Source organism: Pristiophorus japonicus, chromosome 10 (genome assembly GCF_044704955.1).
Source record: "Pristiophorus japonicus isolate sPriJap1 chromosome 10, sPriJap1.hap1, whole genome shotgun sequence".
Lineage (NCBI taxonomy): Eukaryota > Metazoa > Chordata > Chondrichthyes > Pristiophoridae > Pristiophorus > Pristiophorus japonicus.
In genome coordinates, this window is record NC_091986.1 from 188,405,787 (window position 1) to 188,421,791 (window position 16,005).

The 16,005-nt window shown below is 44.3% G+C and overlaps 1 protein-coding gene across 2 annotated transcripts in view; it reads left to right on the forward strand.

Annotated features, from left to right (window-relative positions):
- relt (RELT TNF receptor) overlaps window positions 1–5,712 on the forward strand; it is a 104,854-nt gene extending 99,142 nt beyond the window's left edge. For both annotated transcript variants that reach the window (XM_070892405.1, XM_070892406.1), the window contains exon 12: window positions 2,382–5,712. In XM_070892405.1, the coding sequence (XP_070748506.1) occupies window positions 2,382–2,393 (12 nt within the window). In that variant the 3' untranslated portion in view covers window positions 2,394–5,712. The remainder of the gene's footprint in view (window positions 1–2,381) is intronic.
- The last annotated feature ends 10,293 nt before the right edge of the window (window positions 5,713–16,005 follow it).

Sequence of the window (16,005 nt, forward strand, 5' to 3'; positions counted from 1 at the left end):
AATAAGTTATATAACTCTGGATTATATACACTGATTCCCATCACACTCCCCCCCAGCAGTTTCATAAAGCTGATGTAAGATGGAACGCCTATCACCAGAAGTGTCATTTATTTATAATTCTGTGAAGCAAACAAAAGCTATGGAGGAAGCCCAAATGGCCAAAATCGGAGATGAGCAAAGGGAAGAAACCAGATTGAGGTTAGTGGGAAAATTGACCAAATTGCAGAATGCAATTCTCAAATTGCCAGTAGAGATCCTGAAATGTCACGTGGTAAAAACAGAATTTGATATGTTTAGTCACTAAAACAGCACAATGTGAATAAATGAAAAGTTAGTAATGGTGAAATGAATGACTTCAGTACTGGAGCTTAGGTTCTTATCTTAGGAAATGTTGTTGCATAACAAGTATTATTTACTTCAGAAATGTATTCCAGGAAAATGGGTCCTTTTATCTACTCTCACAAGTCTATCCTTTCACTGTCATTTGACTGCAGTTGACTGCTTCAGATGGGTTTTTAAATTGGGAAATGGGGAATTACTGATTCCTGAGAGGAAATGGTATGAAAGTGCAGATTTCTTTGAATACTAATGAGGATGCTGAGGTGCGTTATCGCTCTTTGAAGATTGTACAGGTCTTTAAATGAAAGATGCACGTGCATCGAATACTTGCTGTAAATGGGCCGTACAACAACTTATAACATTATAGGACTTTGTAGAGGATTAGTCATAATGTAAAAATTCAGTTTAATGGAGAACTTTTACACTGAACTCTTTCTCTGAAAAAGTAATTGGTTATTGAAAGCCCATGCGGAGATATGTTTTCTGTCTCTAATCATCTGTTGAGGGAGGTACTTTTTGTCAGAGTAATTAATTGTATGAAAATCTTCAAGGATGGGTGTGGGTGATTCTAGCAATCTTTTAGCCATCTTTCTAAGTGGAAAACCATGATTAAGGATTATTTAATCCTTATTTCATTGTGTTATGAGTGAGATTTTTTTTTAAATTGCAATGAATCTTGTTTTTTTCCAAAATGGGACCACTGATTAGAAATTGAGGAATTGAAGGGGGCCTGTTGACTGTAAAGTGTGTTCTCCTGTAATACTAGCCATTAGAAGGGCAAGAGAGGTAGCTGGAAAAAAGGTTTATGTGTGATCGTAAGTCTTGGAGTTCTCCCCTGAATCTGCCAACTTTGTAGTTCTAACCTGTAGTAACGTTTACCCTTTTTAACCAAGCTTTTGGTGATCTGCCTTAATTTCTTCTTTTGTGTCTCTGTGTCAAAGTTATCTGTTTTGTCTTGTAACACTGCTGTGAAGTGCCTTGGGATGTTACAGGCGCTATATAAATAAAAGTTTAAGCTACGTTACTGATATCTCGAATAATAGATGGTCACATATTCAAAAGTGGTCAATTGGAAAGTTATCAATGACTTCAGTTTACTCTCGTATTTATGTAGGTATATCCAGAGTAAAGGATGGTGAGGGTGGATTATATTTACTGGCTTTTAAATGTGCCTCCAGCACGGTGTTCTGTGGTACTGCCATCAAACCAGCTGTGGCAGGAAGCCAACCGTAGCTCGATCCAAAGCACAAACAGCAGCCGCCACCCCATCAGCAAGTAATGGGATGTCAGCAGACAACCAGTCTAACCCCACCTCAGAATGGCAATTTAAGTGCAATCCGATCCCTAAAGCAGAGTTAAAAGCCACTAAGATATATATCATGGATTACATCGAGTTTAGAAGGGATGGAATCATCATAAAAATTACGACACAGAAGGAGGCCATTCAGCCCATCGTGTCCGTGCCGGTGGAAAAAGAGCTACCCAACCTAATCCCACCTTCCAGCACTAGGTCCGTAGCCTTGTAGATTAGGCTGTTTAAGTGCATATCAAAGTACTTTTTAAATGCAATGAGGGTTTCTGCCTCTACCACCCTTACAGGCAGTGAGTTCCAGACTCCCACCACCCTCTGGGTGGTGAAATGTTTCCTCATCTCTCCTCTAATCCTTCTACCAACTACTTTAAATCTATTGTAAAGTCCTGTCCCTGCAGTACAGACTCACATGAGGCACATGCTGAAGTCAAGGTCACTCAGGACCTGCACCTTTATTGCACAGCTCTCGAATGCCACACTTGCCTGAGACCTGTCTTTATATACCTGTGTGGAACGGGTATCCAGTGTCTTCTGCAAGTGCACCCCTGGTGGTAATGTGTGCTTGTGGTTACAGGTCATATCTAGTTACAGTCATGTATAGCATGGTAAGATACAGTTATGTACAGTAGTGTGAAATACATGACACCTATGCCCCCTGGTTATTGACCACTCTGCTAAGGGATGTTGTTGTCTATCAATTCTCAAAATGCCATTTTCTTCTTTTAAACAGGTTGGTGACTGAGTTTGCTGAAGATCGTGAGGAGATCCACAAGTAACTTGCAGTGTGGGTTTGAGGCAAAGGTGGAAAGCACAAGTCCGGTTTGAAGATTATTATAAGGAAGAAAAAAAAATCCGTTTCCTAAATATTCTCGACAATCTGTGGCAAAATGAGAGGAAGTCGGATCTACCTGAATGCATGCTGGGAAATTGCATCAAATCCAGTGTGAGGAGGAGCGCAATTCATTTGTAAAGCTCAGTTTCACCGAACAAGGTCTGTCGACAGCTGAAAAATGCATCCTCTGAAACACTACACACTGCCCTCTTAGTTTACATCCTGCTGTATGTTATTTTTAAACTCGTAATTTGTTTATTCTTTAAGGTTATAACCTGAAAACTGTACACAAAGCTGTGGTTTATCAGTTTGCTGTCCCTTAGCGACAGATTTGTACACAGCTCGGAAGATCCATTTGTTTGACAAAGCTGCACTTTCTCTTGCTGTTTTTAAAAAAAAAAAAAAATTATTTTGAGGCCAACCAGAGCACTCTTGTGGAACTAACCTACAAATCGTCTATACTGGAGCCCAACCGTACTACTGAGCCACGCAGTACTCTAAGGGAACAAAGCCAAGTCTTGCTATTTTTATAACCTATGGACAGTAGGGACAGAGTAACTAGACACTACAGGAATTTTAGTCAATTCTCAAGTTTAAAACAAAATAGTATTTTAATAAGGAAAAAGGCAAAATACTGCAGATGCTGGAAATCTGATCTATAAACAGAAAATGCTGGCAATACTGAGAGATTCTGCCCACAGATGCTGCCTGACCTGCTGAGTGTTTCCAGCATTCTCTGTTTATACTTTAATAAGGCAATACGCACAGATGATAAGCAGACAATTCTGAACTTTCACTGAAAATTATCAGTAATTAATAGGAAAGTCAACAGTGAATAATTGCTGTAGTTATTTTAAAAAGATCCATTGTTTAAAGCACACTCAAGGTTTGACAGAACCCATCGAACAAATAACCAGGACACTGTCCCTTTTAAAAACAGAGCTTTTGTGAGATACTGTGGTAAATCCAGTCAGGTTAAACCTGCACAGTTTTAAAGTATGAAAGGCGATGTCAGCACTGTTGAGAAAACAGAAAATATTTTAAAGCGGTCTAAATGGATTCTACAACTTTCTCTACTTGCTAATTTCTCTGTAAATTGTAGTATTGTAAATGGGTTTAAAAATGTCAAGAAGCAATAATTTTTAAAAGAAGAAATATTTAAAAATGCATAGTAGCTACCTCCACAAGCAGATGGTTGCCATTTAGTCATACCTCAGATGTCATGTTCTCTCCTTTGTTTAAAAAAAAAACCAAGGGGTGTTTAGTGATTTTCAACTTGGGAGTTTGTTATGCACCAACAGCACACGCCTGTCCTTCGATAGCTCAGTGCTAGTTGTCAGAGTGCAACTTATGCTGGATCTTTCAGCAGCTGTGTTGCCTCAACCAGAAACTGGCATTTCACGAAATGCAGATCTGCAGTCTGTTTAAATGGGTGGAATAAATTGGCGTTGAATTCATTGTCTTTCCACTGCAAATGCCAGCTTCTGGGGAGGGGAAAGAAAGCAACATGCCTTTCCTAAGCTGGTAGAGGAGCACTCGCCCACACTGGCTGCAGTGGCACTCGCGGCCGGGCAGTTTAACTCGCTGTACTGCTGACGGCATTGTGTATGTTGAGGACATTGCCCAGGTGGAGTGAAACCTTGCTGGGAAGTGTCCCCATGAAGTGTTTGTCTCTGCCTTGTGCGCAGGGAAGATCCATCAGCTGGAGGGGCTCATTCGCCTGGCTCGTGCACATTAGAGCAGTCCGTGAGGTAACGCCCAGAGTTGGGATGGTCTCGGCCTGCTGTTTCATTAGCTTGTGGTTCCCTGTCTGTCATGAGGAGCTTCCAGCCAGAAATGCAGACATTACCCGCCTGACACGAGCCTCAAGTTGTGAAGAGATAATTGTGATAGCTACACCGCCAACCCAAACCAGGAATTATGACACAAGCTAACCATTAAAAGTGGAATTGTACAATATTATAGCCCTGAATCACTGGAAGTGGCATTGGGTGGATCCCACAGCACTTAAATGGAATAATTTCCACTGATTCTGGGCGCTTGTGTTGGTGAGTGCAAACATAACGATTCATTCTTTTTTTTAAATAAACCTTTCTGTTTTTATGATAGTGGTCTCTATAGTGTGAAATGCTGACAAAATGTAATTTTTAAACTTGAGAACCAAAACATGGGGTTCTATTGACCCACAGTGTTCCGTAAGGATGGTTCCATCTGACTTGCATAGCATTTTTCTAAACACCTTTAGATTGCTAAGGGGACCCAAGGTTTGGGAAAGCAACAGATGTACAAGAACTGAGTTTTTTATTTAACAAATTCGGTCTACTGAATAATCAGTTAGACAACAGAAGCATTACCGCAAGCTGTATTATATTATAATCCCAGCAATATCACCAATGGCAACCAGGGCAGCATCTTCGATTATGGCTCCTGCAGCCGAAGGTGTGGAGAACAACCTCGGGAGGAGGCAGCTTTGCTTGCTCTGTAGATGTAAGCCCCTGCAGTGCCAGCCACTGTTTTCTCTGGACAGGAGTAGGCAAGCACTCTGCTCATCTGCACCAGCCACAATTTTGCAGTTGTGAGCAGCTAAATGTGTGCAAGTGTTTCTCTACCCTCAGTGTTGTGGAATCTGTCTTGTCCAGCAATATAAATGGAGTGGCTTCTTCAGCAGGGAGCCCCAGCATATTACAGAACTGGTCCTACAATTTGATATACCCAGTGATGGTGGGACTGAAACCCGTGACCTTCTGGGTTGGAAATTTGATGGTCTGTGCTACAATGACCACTGGTCGATGCTTATTCTAAGCAAGAAGCTTAGTCCTGGTCAAACATAAAAGACTGGACCAAGAATTATTCTTTCTATCTCTAGTCTGGTTTCAGAGAAAGGAGAAACCCATTTTAAAAATCCATGCTAGTCAGATTATTAATTCGCTTATCTGAGTATTTAAAGAGGGGATCTGTCAGGTGTAACACTGTGAAGCAACTCTTGATTCTATCCCCTTTTGCAAAACTTGTTTACAGCATCTTAATTCTGGGTGAAAATTAGTTTACATATTGCTGCTTTTTAAATTTGTTTTATTAGTTATTTTACTGTTTACTTAATTTATTCCTAGTCTTGTACCATTTTGGACTTTCTGTAAAGTATTGACAAGTACAAGTGAATGCACTGAGTAAATACCATCCTTGTCATGTGTTATATTTATTTGTGGTTGGTTATGTTACAGGATTTTTACTGTGGTTTTATCAATTAAATAAAGTTTGTTACTCAGTCATATGGTGGTTTGTGTCTCGCTGAATTTTTTCTAACTACAACAACAACTTTTATTTAATTAGCGCCTTTAACATGGTGAAACGTCCCAAGGCGCTTCACAGGAGTATTATGAGATTAAAATGTTTGACACCGAACCGCATAAGTAGAAATTAGTGCAGGTGACCAAAAGCTTGGTCAAAGAGGTAAGTTTTAAGGAGCGTCTTGAAGGAGGAAAGTGAGGAAGAGAGGTGGAGAAAGTGAGGAAGAGAGGTGGAGAGGTTTAGGCAGGGAGTTCCAGAGCTTGGGGCCTAGGCAACAGAAGGCACAACCACCAATGGTTGAACGATTATAATTTTGATGCTCTCTGAGCAGAATTAGAGGAGCGCAGATATCTTGGAGTGGGGAGGGGAGGGGAGCTGGAGGAGATTACAGAAATGGGGAGGGGCGAGGCCATGGAGGGGTTTGAAAATAAGGGAAATTTTGAAATCGAGGCGTTGCTTAACCGGAAGCCAATGTAGGTCAGCGAGCACAGAGGTGATGAGTGAGTGGGACTTGGTGCGAGTTAGGACACGAGTTTTGGATCACGTCTAGTTTACATGGGTTGAATGTAGGGTAGAACATTTTGAAGTCCTGTTTCTAGGTAGGTTTGTTCCAGGTGATTTGTTGTGAATTTACAGTTAGTCTGAGGTAGATTGCTAACAACCAAGCACCAATTGTTTTACTCCATTTATTAAATCAATGCTGGATTTAATCCGTCTAATCCGCGACATCTTTCATTTGAAGAATAGGACAAACTGGTATCAAAACTTACCACACCTTGATTCTCAAAGTTGGGGCACAAACATAAGATCCAGCAGCTGCAATCAGATTCATAATAGTAGCCATTAGGTAACTTAACAGCTGGCTGTGCAACTCTCCAAGTCAACACAAACAATTGGCTTTCTGAACAGGGAAGAAACCGAGGCAGTACAAACCTACCTTCAAGTAGGCCATGGCTTGATTTTGCCTGAATTTAACTTTCAATAATGCAGGATGCCCACTCTCCGCCCCCTCTTCCTCTCTGTCATTTACTCTCTGTCCCATGGCTACTTGATCCAACAAAGAACTATCGCTGTTTGTGGATGACTATCTTGCACCTTTTCACTCCAAAATAACATTGTACATATTTGATCGTGACACAGCTACCAAATCAACCAGTCCAAGATGGAAGATTGTGGGTGCTGGGAGGAGTCGCCCTGTGAGAGTAAGGGAGATGGGTAGAAGTAGGGTTAAAGTACCTGAGGGAGGATCGTAGCTCATCCCTGTCCAACTGTCTGCAGCAAACTACCCACCCAGCTATCCTGAGAGGCATCCAACTTCAGAGTGACCTTCAGCATTGGTACAAAAAGCAAAAACCGGTAAGAGCTTAAACTGGGCTAGTATGTACCAGTGTGTAGAGTAGCTTCACTGTTTAGAACTTACAGATTCTGTGTTTTTATGATTTGACTAGAACTGATGTCAATCAAAAGAGAGTGGCGTCACATCAATCACTGACGATACCATCACTTAATCTCTCCCAATTTGAGCTGCGGAGAAGTTATACAGATTGTAAAATTCAGAATAGCTAGGAATGTAAACATTTCTTGGCATTTACAGTGGCTTAACCTGGTAGTACCGAGAGCTGGGATTGGATCACACCAAATCGATGTGCCCACATCCTGAGAACCACTTTAAAACCAAATGGATCAAGCAAACTGACCCCAAACCAAACTGAGGAGGCCATGGAAAGCATGTAGCCTGATGAAAATCAGTGGATGTGGGAAAATCATTAAAAAAAAAACAGGCTGACCCATAGCATTAGGAGTCGATTCATTGTACGTTATCTAAATCAGAAAATTACCTCCTGAGGGTGAGAGAAAAAACATTTTTAAAGATGTGGTGCCACACCTCCATACCATTCTGAACAGTAGTGAGCCAAAGAGTCCTCTCTAATGTCCTATCACCATGAAGAGGACACAGGACGAACCATGTGGTGTTTCTTTGATTCTGTTCATAATTATTGCTAAATATTCTCTAAACTATGACATTTTTACATTGTAGCCTTTCAAAATGTAGGTGGTTGATTGATGTAAGGCCAACTGTTATGCTATCTGTAGTTGAAGATAAAATTGGCTGTGAATTCTGGCACAATTGCAAATCTTTGGTACACTTCCACGTGAGTCACTGTTTTGTTTCCTTTTTCCCCCTGTAAATTTACAATTGCCTTCTGGCTTGTCTGTATTATTCAGCTGTGCTCAGCCACTGTGCCTCGTGAGGCATCCATGGAACAGCATCAACTGGAATACTGCAGTATGAATAATTTTCTGTTGGATGAAAGGCATTTATTTCTGACACATGCATCAATCACTTCCTTCTGTTAAAGCTTGCTCCGCTCATTCTTTTGAGAAACGTCCTGTTATTTCTGCTGAATGAATGTTTCGCATTTCCAGTAAGTTGGCTCTCTTTAATTGACACAGGAGTGAAGTCAAGGTCCTCACGGCATTATTTTATGCTTTTGTGTATTTCTGAGCGCTTTAAAACCTTGTAACACAATCTAAAGCTGCTCGTGGGCTATTTCTCAGTATGGACAGCCATCCTGGGCACCCCCTAGTGGATATTAACGTGTCTCTCAACCAGCTTATTACTTGCAGGCAAAGCATTTGAAGGAGCTGGAATTGCGCATCACCCCAGTTGGGGGGAGGGGTGTAACCTTTCAGAGATCGGACATCCTGTGCCCGGCACAAGTCCCATCCCAGAAGCGAAATTGGGTTTACCACCCCTGACAGGAAGTGGAGCGCAATGTCGCGCACTCCACTTCCTCTCTGGGCGGGATCGGGAGCGCAACCCAGGTGAATGTCGGAGCGCTACGTGGCCTCTCCGCGAGCTGCTGGCATGTTTTTTTTCACGGGTCCTCCCCTTCCGTTAAAGGGAAGGGCACGCTGCGAGCTCTGTGCGGCTCCACAGGCCACCAGGGATGCGGGATATTGTGGCCGCAGCCCGGCACCAAAAGGGAGTGCTGGACTGCACGATCGCGGCACAGGCCCCACGACATCGGCAGAGAAAGGCCCGACCGCTAAGTTGACAAAAACAAAAATGTTCTGCACCAGTTCCCCTTTAAATTTCGCCCCGCGAGCGAATTGCGGCCCTGTTTGCTATTTAAGAATGGTGAGAGGGGAAAACCAGGAAATTATAGACTGGTTAACCTAACATCTGTTGTCGGGAAACTACTGGAGCCTATAATTAAGGACAGGGTGACTGAGCACCTTGAAAACTTCCAACTGATCAGAGATTTGTAACAGGTAGGTCATGCCTGATGAACCTGATTGAATTTTTTGAAGAAGTGACTAATGTAGTGGACTGGGGAGTGTCTATGGATGTTATTTATATGGACTTCCAGAAGGCATTTCAGAAAGCCCCTCATAAGAGACTACTAACCAAGGTTCAAGCCCACAGAATTGAAGGGAAATTATTGCTCTGGTTTGGAAATTGGCTGAACTACAGGAGACAGAGTAGGGATAATGGGCAGGTACTCTAATTGGCAGGATGTGACTAGTGTTGGGGATCAGTGTTGGGGTTTCAACTATTCATAGTATTTATTAACGAATTAGATGATGGGATAGAAAGCCACATAACCAAAATTAGCCGATGACACAAAGATAGGCGGCATTGTCGACCGTGTAGAAAAAAGCATAAAATTACAATTAGATATTGCATCATCATCATCGGCAGTCCCTCGAAGCGAGGATGACTTACTTCCACATCAAAAAGTTCACAGGTATTTCAATGAAGGACCTAAAATTCCAGGTCCGAACTAAATCTTGAAGGGTGGAAGATGCTTGTGCTTGGATTTTTTTTAGCGCATGGTGACCGTTGCACACCAGCCATAACCTGGGCTTGAAACATAGAAAATATGTGCAAGAGTAGGCCATTCGGCCCTTCACCACCATTCAGTAAGATCATGACTGATCATTCACCTCAGTACCGCTTTCCTGCTTTCTCTCCGTATCCCTTTAGCCATAAGATAATCTTTAATCCACTATTCTAGTGTGAAATACCATACAAACACGTTAAGCATTTGACCACAATATTGCCAACAGTAATTTTGAGGCTCTTGCGCCATATGGGACTTGAACCCATAACCTTCTGACTCACAGGCAAGTGTGCTACACACTGAGCCACAGCTGACACACTAGGTCTTGGTCCAGTAGCAAGGGTTAACCAAAACGACTGGAGACCAGCTCTGCCGCACGGACCTAGTGCGCACACATATCGCAGTGTGGGCTGGGCCCTGTGCTGCCCCTGGGCCCTGAACTCACGCCCCTCCTGGACTTCGATCATGTCCCTCTACAATCTCTCGCCGCTCCTGCAGTACCTGCCCACGCTTCAATCACCGACCTGGACCTTGATGACTTTTCATAGCTTAAGTAAATGGTCAAAACTGTGGCAAATGGATTTCAATGTAGGTAAATATGAGGTCATCCACTTTGGATCTAAAAAGGAAAGACCAGGGTACTTTCTAAATGGTGGAAAACTAAAACAATGGAGGTCTGTATTTTATAGTCTCTTGAACACTCTTAGTTCAATTTAATTCTATTTATTCAATAGATCCCAATGAGCCATGTGCAGTTAAAATGGCATTCCTCATACAGCCAATTTCTCTCCATACAGATCCAGGGTGCTATATCTCCTAGCTAGAGGCCACTATAGCTTTTATCGTTACAAGGTCCAAAGAGATTTGGGGGTCCATGTAGATAGATCATTAAAATGTCATGAACAAGTACAGAAAATAACCAAAAAGGCTAATGGAATGCTGGCCTATATATCTAGATGACTAGAATACAAGGATGTAGAAGTAATGCTGCAGCTATACAAAGCTCTGGTTGGACCACACCTGGAGCACCGTGAGCAGTTCTGGGCACCACACCTTAGGAAGGATTTATTGGCCATGGAGGAAGTGCAGCGTAACCAGAATGATACTCGGACTGCAGTGGTTAAGTTACGAGGAGAGATTATACAAACTAGGGTTGTATTCCCTTGAATTTAGAAGGTTAAGGGATGATCTGATCAAAGTTTTCAAGATAGTAAGGGGAGCAGATAGGATAGAGAGAAACTATTTCTGCTGGTTGGGGAGTCTAGCACTTAGGGGCATCGTCTGAAAATTAGAGCCAGACATTTCAGGAGTGAAATTAGGGGGTCAAGTTTTGGCCTGTGTTGCTCCTATTTTTTGGAGCAACTAGTTTAGAATGGAGTATCTTAGAAATTATAATTCTCGGCATTTAGTTTGCTCCAGTTCTAGTCAGTTAGAACAATTTCATTTTGGAACAGACTTTTTTTTTCAAAAAGGGGCATGTCCGGCCACTTATGCCTGTTTTGAAAGTTTAGGCAGTGAAAATTTACTCCAAGCTAACTTAGAATGGAGTAAGTGTAGATTTTTGTACGCTCAGAAAAACCTTGCCTACATTTAGAAATCAGGCGTAGGTTACAAATCAGTCGTAGGGAACGGGGGGGGAGGGAAGTATTTAAATTCTACAAACATTCAACAGTCTTACTTATACAAATAAAGAGCCATCCTGAATAAAAAATTATAAACAAAGCAAATACAAAATATTGAATATTCCTACCTGTGTGAAGCAGCAGCAGCCTTCGAGCTGCGGTGCTTCAGGCAGGCCTTCCTTCCATGTAGGAGACGGGGGCGGCGTCAGTGGCTCGACGGCAGCCGAAGAAACAGCCAGCAGCCTTCGAGCTGCGAGGGAAGCTGAGGCCATTCGGCCACAGGATAGGGTGAGGCAGCCAGATAGCCAGTTTGAAACTTAAATTTGTAATTGCAGAATGGGTGCTGCATTGTCAACACCATGGATTATGCAATGGTTCGCCAGCAATTCACTGCATAGGAGAGAATTGATTAGAGCTCACCGCACCAGGAACGTCATAGCCCGTAGGCTGATGGGCAGGAGACCTTACCCACGTTGACAATATCGAGCCAGGCGCTCGTACCTGGACATGAGCGAAGCTGTTTGTGTCAAAAGGCTGCGTTTCCACAGAGAAGTTGCCATTGAGAACTGTGATATGCTGAGAGCAGATTTGCAGCCCAGAAGCAGAACGCCAACTGCCTTGTCTGTTGCAGTGAAGGTAACAGCTGCACTTGCCTTCTATGCCTCCAGATCATTTCAGGCTACAACTGGAGATGTGTGTGCCATCTCTCAACGTGCAATACATGCCTGCGTTTACCAAGTCACGGCTGCATTGTATGCGCGGAGGAATGAATTCATCAATTTCCCAATGACTGCACAAGCGATCCATGAGAGGGCTGTGGGCTTCTTCAGGATTGCCGGCTTCCCAAAGGTACAGGGCTGCAGTGATTGTACCCACATAGCCTTGCGAGCACCTGTGGAGGATTCCGAACAGTTCAGGAATAGAAAAGGTTTCCACTTGTGTGTGACAACAAGCAGCGCATCATGACAGTCGATGCGAGATACCCTGACGGCACCCATGATGCGTTCATCCTACGCGATAGCGTTATATCTGACATATTTGAGCAGCAGCTAGAAGGGCAGAGCTGGTTACTGGGAGACAAAGGGTACGGCCTGACCACCTGGCTCATGACGCCCCTACGCGTGACACGGACGAAAGCTGACCGTCAATACAACATGGCGCACATTGCGATGCGCAGCATCATTGAGAGGACCATTGACATATTGAAACAGCGTTTCCGATGCCGGGACCATTCCGGAGGCCACTTGCAATACTCTCCTCGGATTGTCGGTCACTTCACTGTTGTGTGCTGCATGCTTCATAACTTAGCCATCATAAGGCAGCAGGAGCTGGTAGTGGAACCAGAAGACCCACATGAGGGTCCAGTGTCTGATGATAGTATTTTGTAAGAGCAGGATGTGGATGATGATGACGAACAGGAAAGCATGCAAGTGACTGATGCTGGAGCACGAGGTCGGAGGAGGGCCCCTTTAACGATTGTTTGAGCCCTGCGCCAGCAGCTCATCCATGAACGCTTCAATTACTGATGCCTGAGGGCTCTGCGACCACTGTTGCGCATGGACATGTTTATTCTTTGGAGTTGACAGGTGTTTCAATGATGGACCTAAAATTCTAGGTCCAAACTAAATCTTGAAGGGTGGAAGATGCCCGTGCTTGGATTTTTTTAACGTGTGGTGACCCAATTATTAAGGATGAAATAGCAGCGCATTTGGAAAGCAGTGACAGGATGGATTTATGAAGGGGAAATCATGCTTGACAAATCTTCTGGAATTTTTTGAGGATGTAACTAGTAGAGTGGACAAGGGAGAACCAATGCATTTGGTGTATTTGGACTTTCAAAAGGCTTTTGTCAAGGTCCCGCACAAGAGATTGGTGTGTAAAATCAACGTACATGGTATTGGGGGTAATGTACTGACGTGGATAGAGAACTGGTTGGCAGACAGGAAGCAGAGAGTCGGGTTAAACGGGTCCTTTTCAGAATGGTAGGCAGTGACTAGTGGAGTGTCGCAAGGCTCAGTGCTGGGACCCCAGCTCGTTACAATATACATTAACGATTTAGATGAAGGAATTGATTGTAATATCTCCAAGCTTGCAGATGACACTAAACTGGGTGGCGGTGTGAGCTGTGAGGAGGACACTAAGAGGCTGTGGGGTGACTTGGACAGGTTAGGTGAGTGGGCAAATGCATGGCAGATGCAGTATAATGTGGATAAATGTGAGGTTGTCCATTTTGGGGGCAAAAACACAAAGGCAGATTAGGAAAAGGGGAGGGGCAACGAGACCTGGGTGTCATGGTCCATCAGTCATTGAAAGTTGGCATGCAGGTACAGCAGGCGGTGAAGTCGGCAAATGGTATATTGGCCTTCGTAGCTAGGGGATTTGAGTATAGGAGCAGGGAGGTCTTACTGCAGTTGTACAGGGCCTTGGTGAGGCCTCACCTGAAATATTGTGTTCAGTTTTGGTCTCCTAATCTGAGGTAGGATGTTCTTGCTATTGAGGGAGTGCAGCGAAGGTTCATCAGACTGATTCCAGGGATGGCCGGACTGACATATGAGGAGAGACTGGATCAACTGGGCCTTTATACATTGGAGTTTAGAAGGATGAATGAGAGGGGATCTCATGGAAACATACAAGATTCTGACGGGACGGGACAGGTTAGATGCGGGTAGATTGTCCCCGATGTTGGGGAAGTCCAGAACCAGGGGACACAGTTTTAGGATAAGGGGTGGGCCATTTAGGACTGGGATGAGGAGAAAATTCTTCACTTAGAGAGTTGTTAACCTGTGGAATTCCCTGCCGCAGAGTTGTTGATGCCAGTTCATTGGATATATTCAAGAGGGAGTTAGATATGGCCCTTATGGCTAAAGGGATCAAGGGGTATGGAGAGAAAGCAGGAAAGCAGGAAAGGGGTACTGAGGGAATGGTCAGCCATGATCTTATCGAATGGTGGTGCAGGCTTGAAGGGCCGAATGGCCTACTCCTGCACTTATTTTCTATGTTTCTATGTTGCACACTAGCCAACACACGGGCTTGACAGAGCTAGGTCTTGGTCCAGTAGCAAGGGTTATCCAAGACGACTGGAGACCTGCTCTGCGCACACATATCGCAGTGTGGGCTGACCCGTGTTGTCCCTGGACCCTTGCCTCTTCTGGGCCCCGAACTCGCTCCTCTCCTGGGCCCCGATCACATCCCTCCACAATCTCTCACCGCTCCTTCGCCCCAATCTCGCCGCTCCTACTGTACCTGCCCATGCTCCAATCACCGACCTGGACCTTGGTGACGTCCCTTTTCACTGCCGTTGCTCTCCAGATCCAGCACATGCTGCTCCCTGGAGTGGTATGCTGCCACGCTGCTCCTTCCACTCCCCGGCCTGCTCCGATGGTGCTTGCAGGCCGGGGGCCGCACAGACTATTTTACCATTGGAAGGAAATACAACCAGTACCAGATACGTCTTCATCCCTAAAACACAGGTGTCACTGAATACTCCTACCCAGATCATAATAACATAAGAAATAGGAGCAGGAGTAGGCCATCTAGCCCCTCGAGCCTGCTCTGCCATTCAACAAGATCATGGCTGATCTGGCCATGGACTCAGCTCCACTTACCCGCCCGCTCCCCGTAACCCTTAATTCCCTTATTGGTTAAAAATCTATCTATCTTTGACTTGAAAACATTCAATGAGCTAGCCTCAACTGCTTCCTTGGGCAGAGAATTCCACAGATTCACAACCCTCTGGGAGAAGAAATTCCTTCTCAACTCGGTTTTAAATTGGCTCCCCCGTATTTTGAGGCTGTGCTCCCTAGTTCTAGTCTCCCCGACCAGTGGAAACAACCTCTCTGCCTTTATCTTGTCTATCCCTTTAATTATTTTAAATGTTTCTCTAAGATCACCCCTCATCCTTCTGAACTCCAACGAGTAAAGACCCAGTCTACTTAATCTATCATCATAAGGTAACCCCCTCATCAGCCTAGTGAATCGTCTCTGTACCCCCTCCAAAGCTAGTATATCCTTCCTTAAGAAAGGTGACCAAAACTGCACGCAATACTCCAGGTGCGGCCTCACCAATACCCTGTACAGTTGCAGCAGGACCTCCCTGCTTTTGTACTCCATCCCTCTCGCAATGAAGGCTAATATTCCATTCGCCTTCCTGATTACTTGCTGCACCTGCAAACTAACTTTTTGGGATTCATGCACAAGGAAAATGTTGTTTATGTTTTGCAGGTAGACTCCTAAAAGAGTTTCATGCACAAGGAACCAATTGTGAAGCAGTGGAGGCGTGTCCTGCTGAGTTGGAGCTGTGAGCAGTGAGGAGAGCAGCTAGCAACTTGAGCTCCTGCCTGTAGAGCCCTGAGACCAGCCCAGGAATAGAAGGAAGGAAGGGGTTTCACACCAACTTTCATCCAGAGGGAGAGGAGGAAAAAGCAGAAAACTCTTTTAACATCTTTATTACCATTCTGCAAGGAGTTGGAGAGAGGGGGAAAAACCACAACAACATCCAGTGTGGAAGGAGGGAGACTCTACATTTCTACAGGTGGGTGTGGGTGCATTTCCCCAAACAGACTTTGTTGTATCGGTGGGGGGAGGAAAGAAGACCACTGAGGGCCGGAACATCGCGGGGGGTGTGTGTGTGTGTGGTAGTGTGTGTGGGGGCCTTGCTTACAACTAGGCCCCCCCCACAATTGGAACCCCCCCCACCCCCCACATTTGCCTAGCCTGGGATAGCTGGAGCTACCAGGCTGAAGATTGTCATCAATCACCCAATTA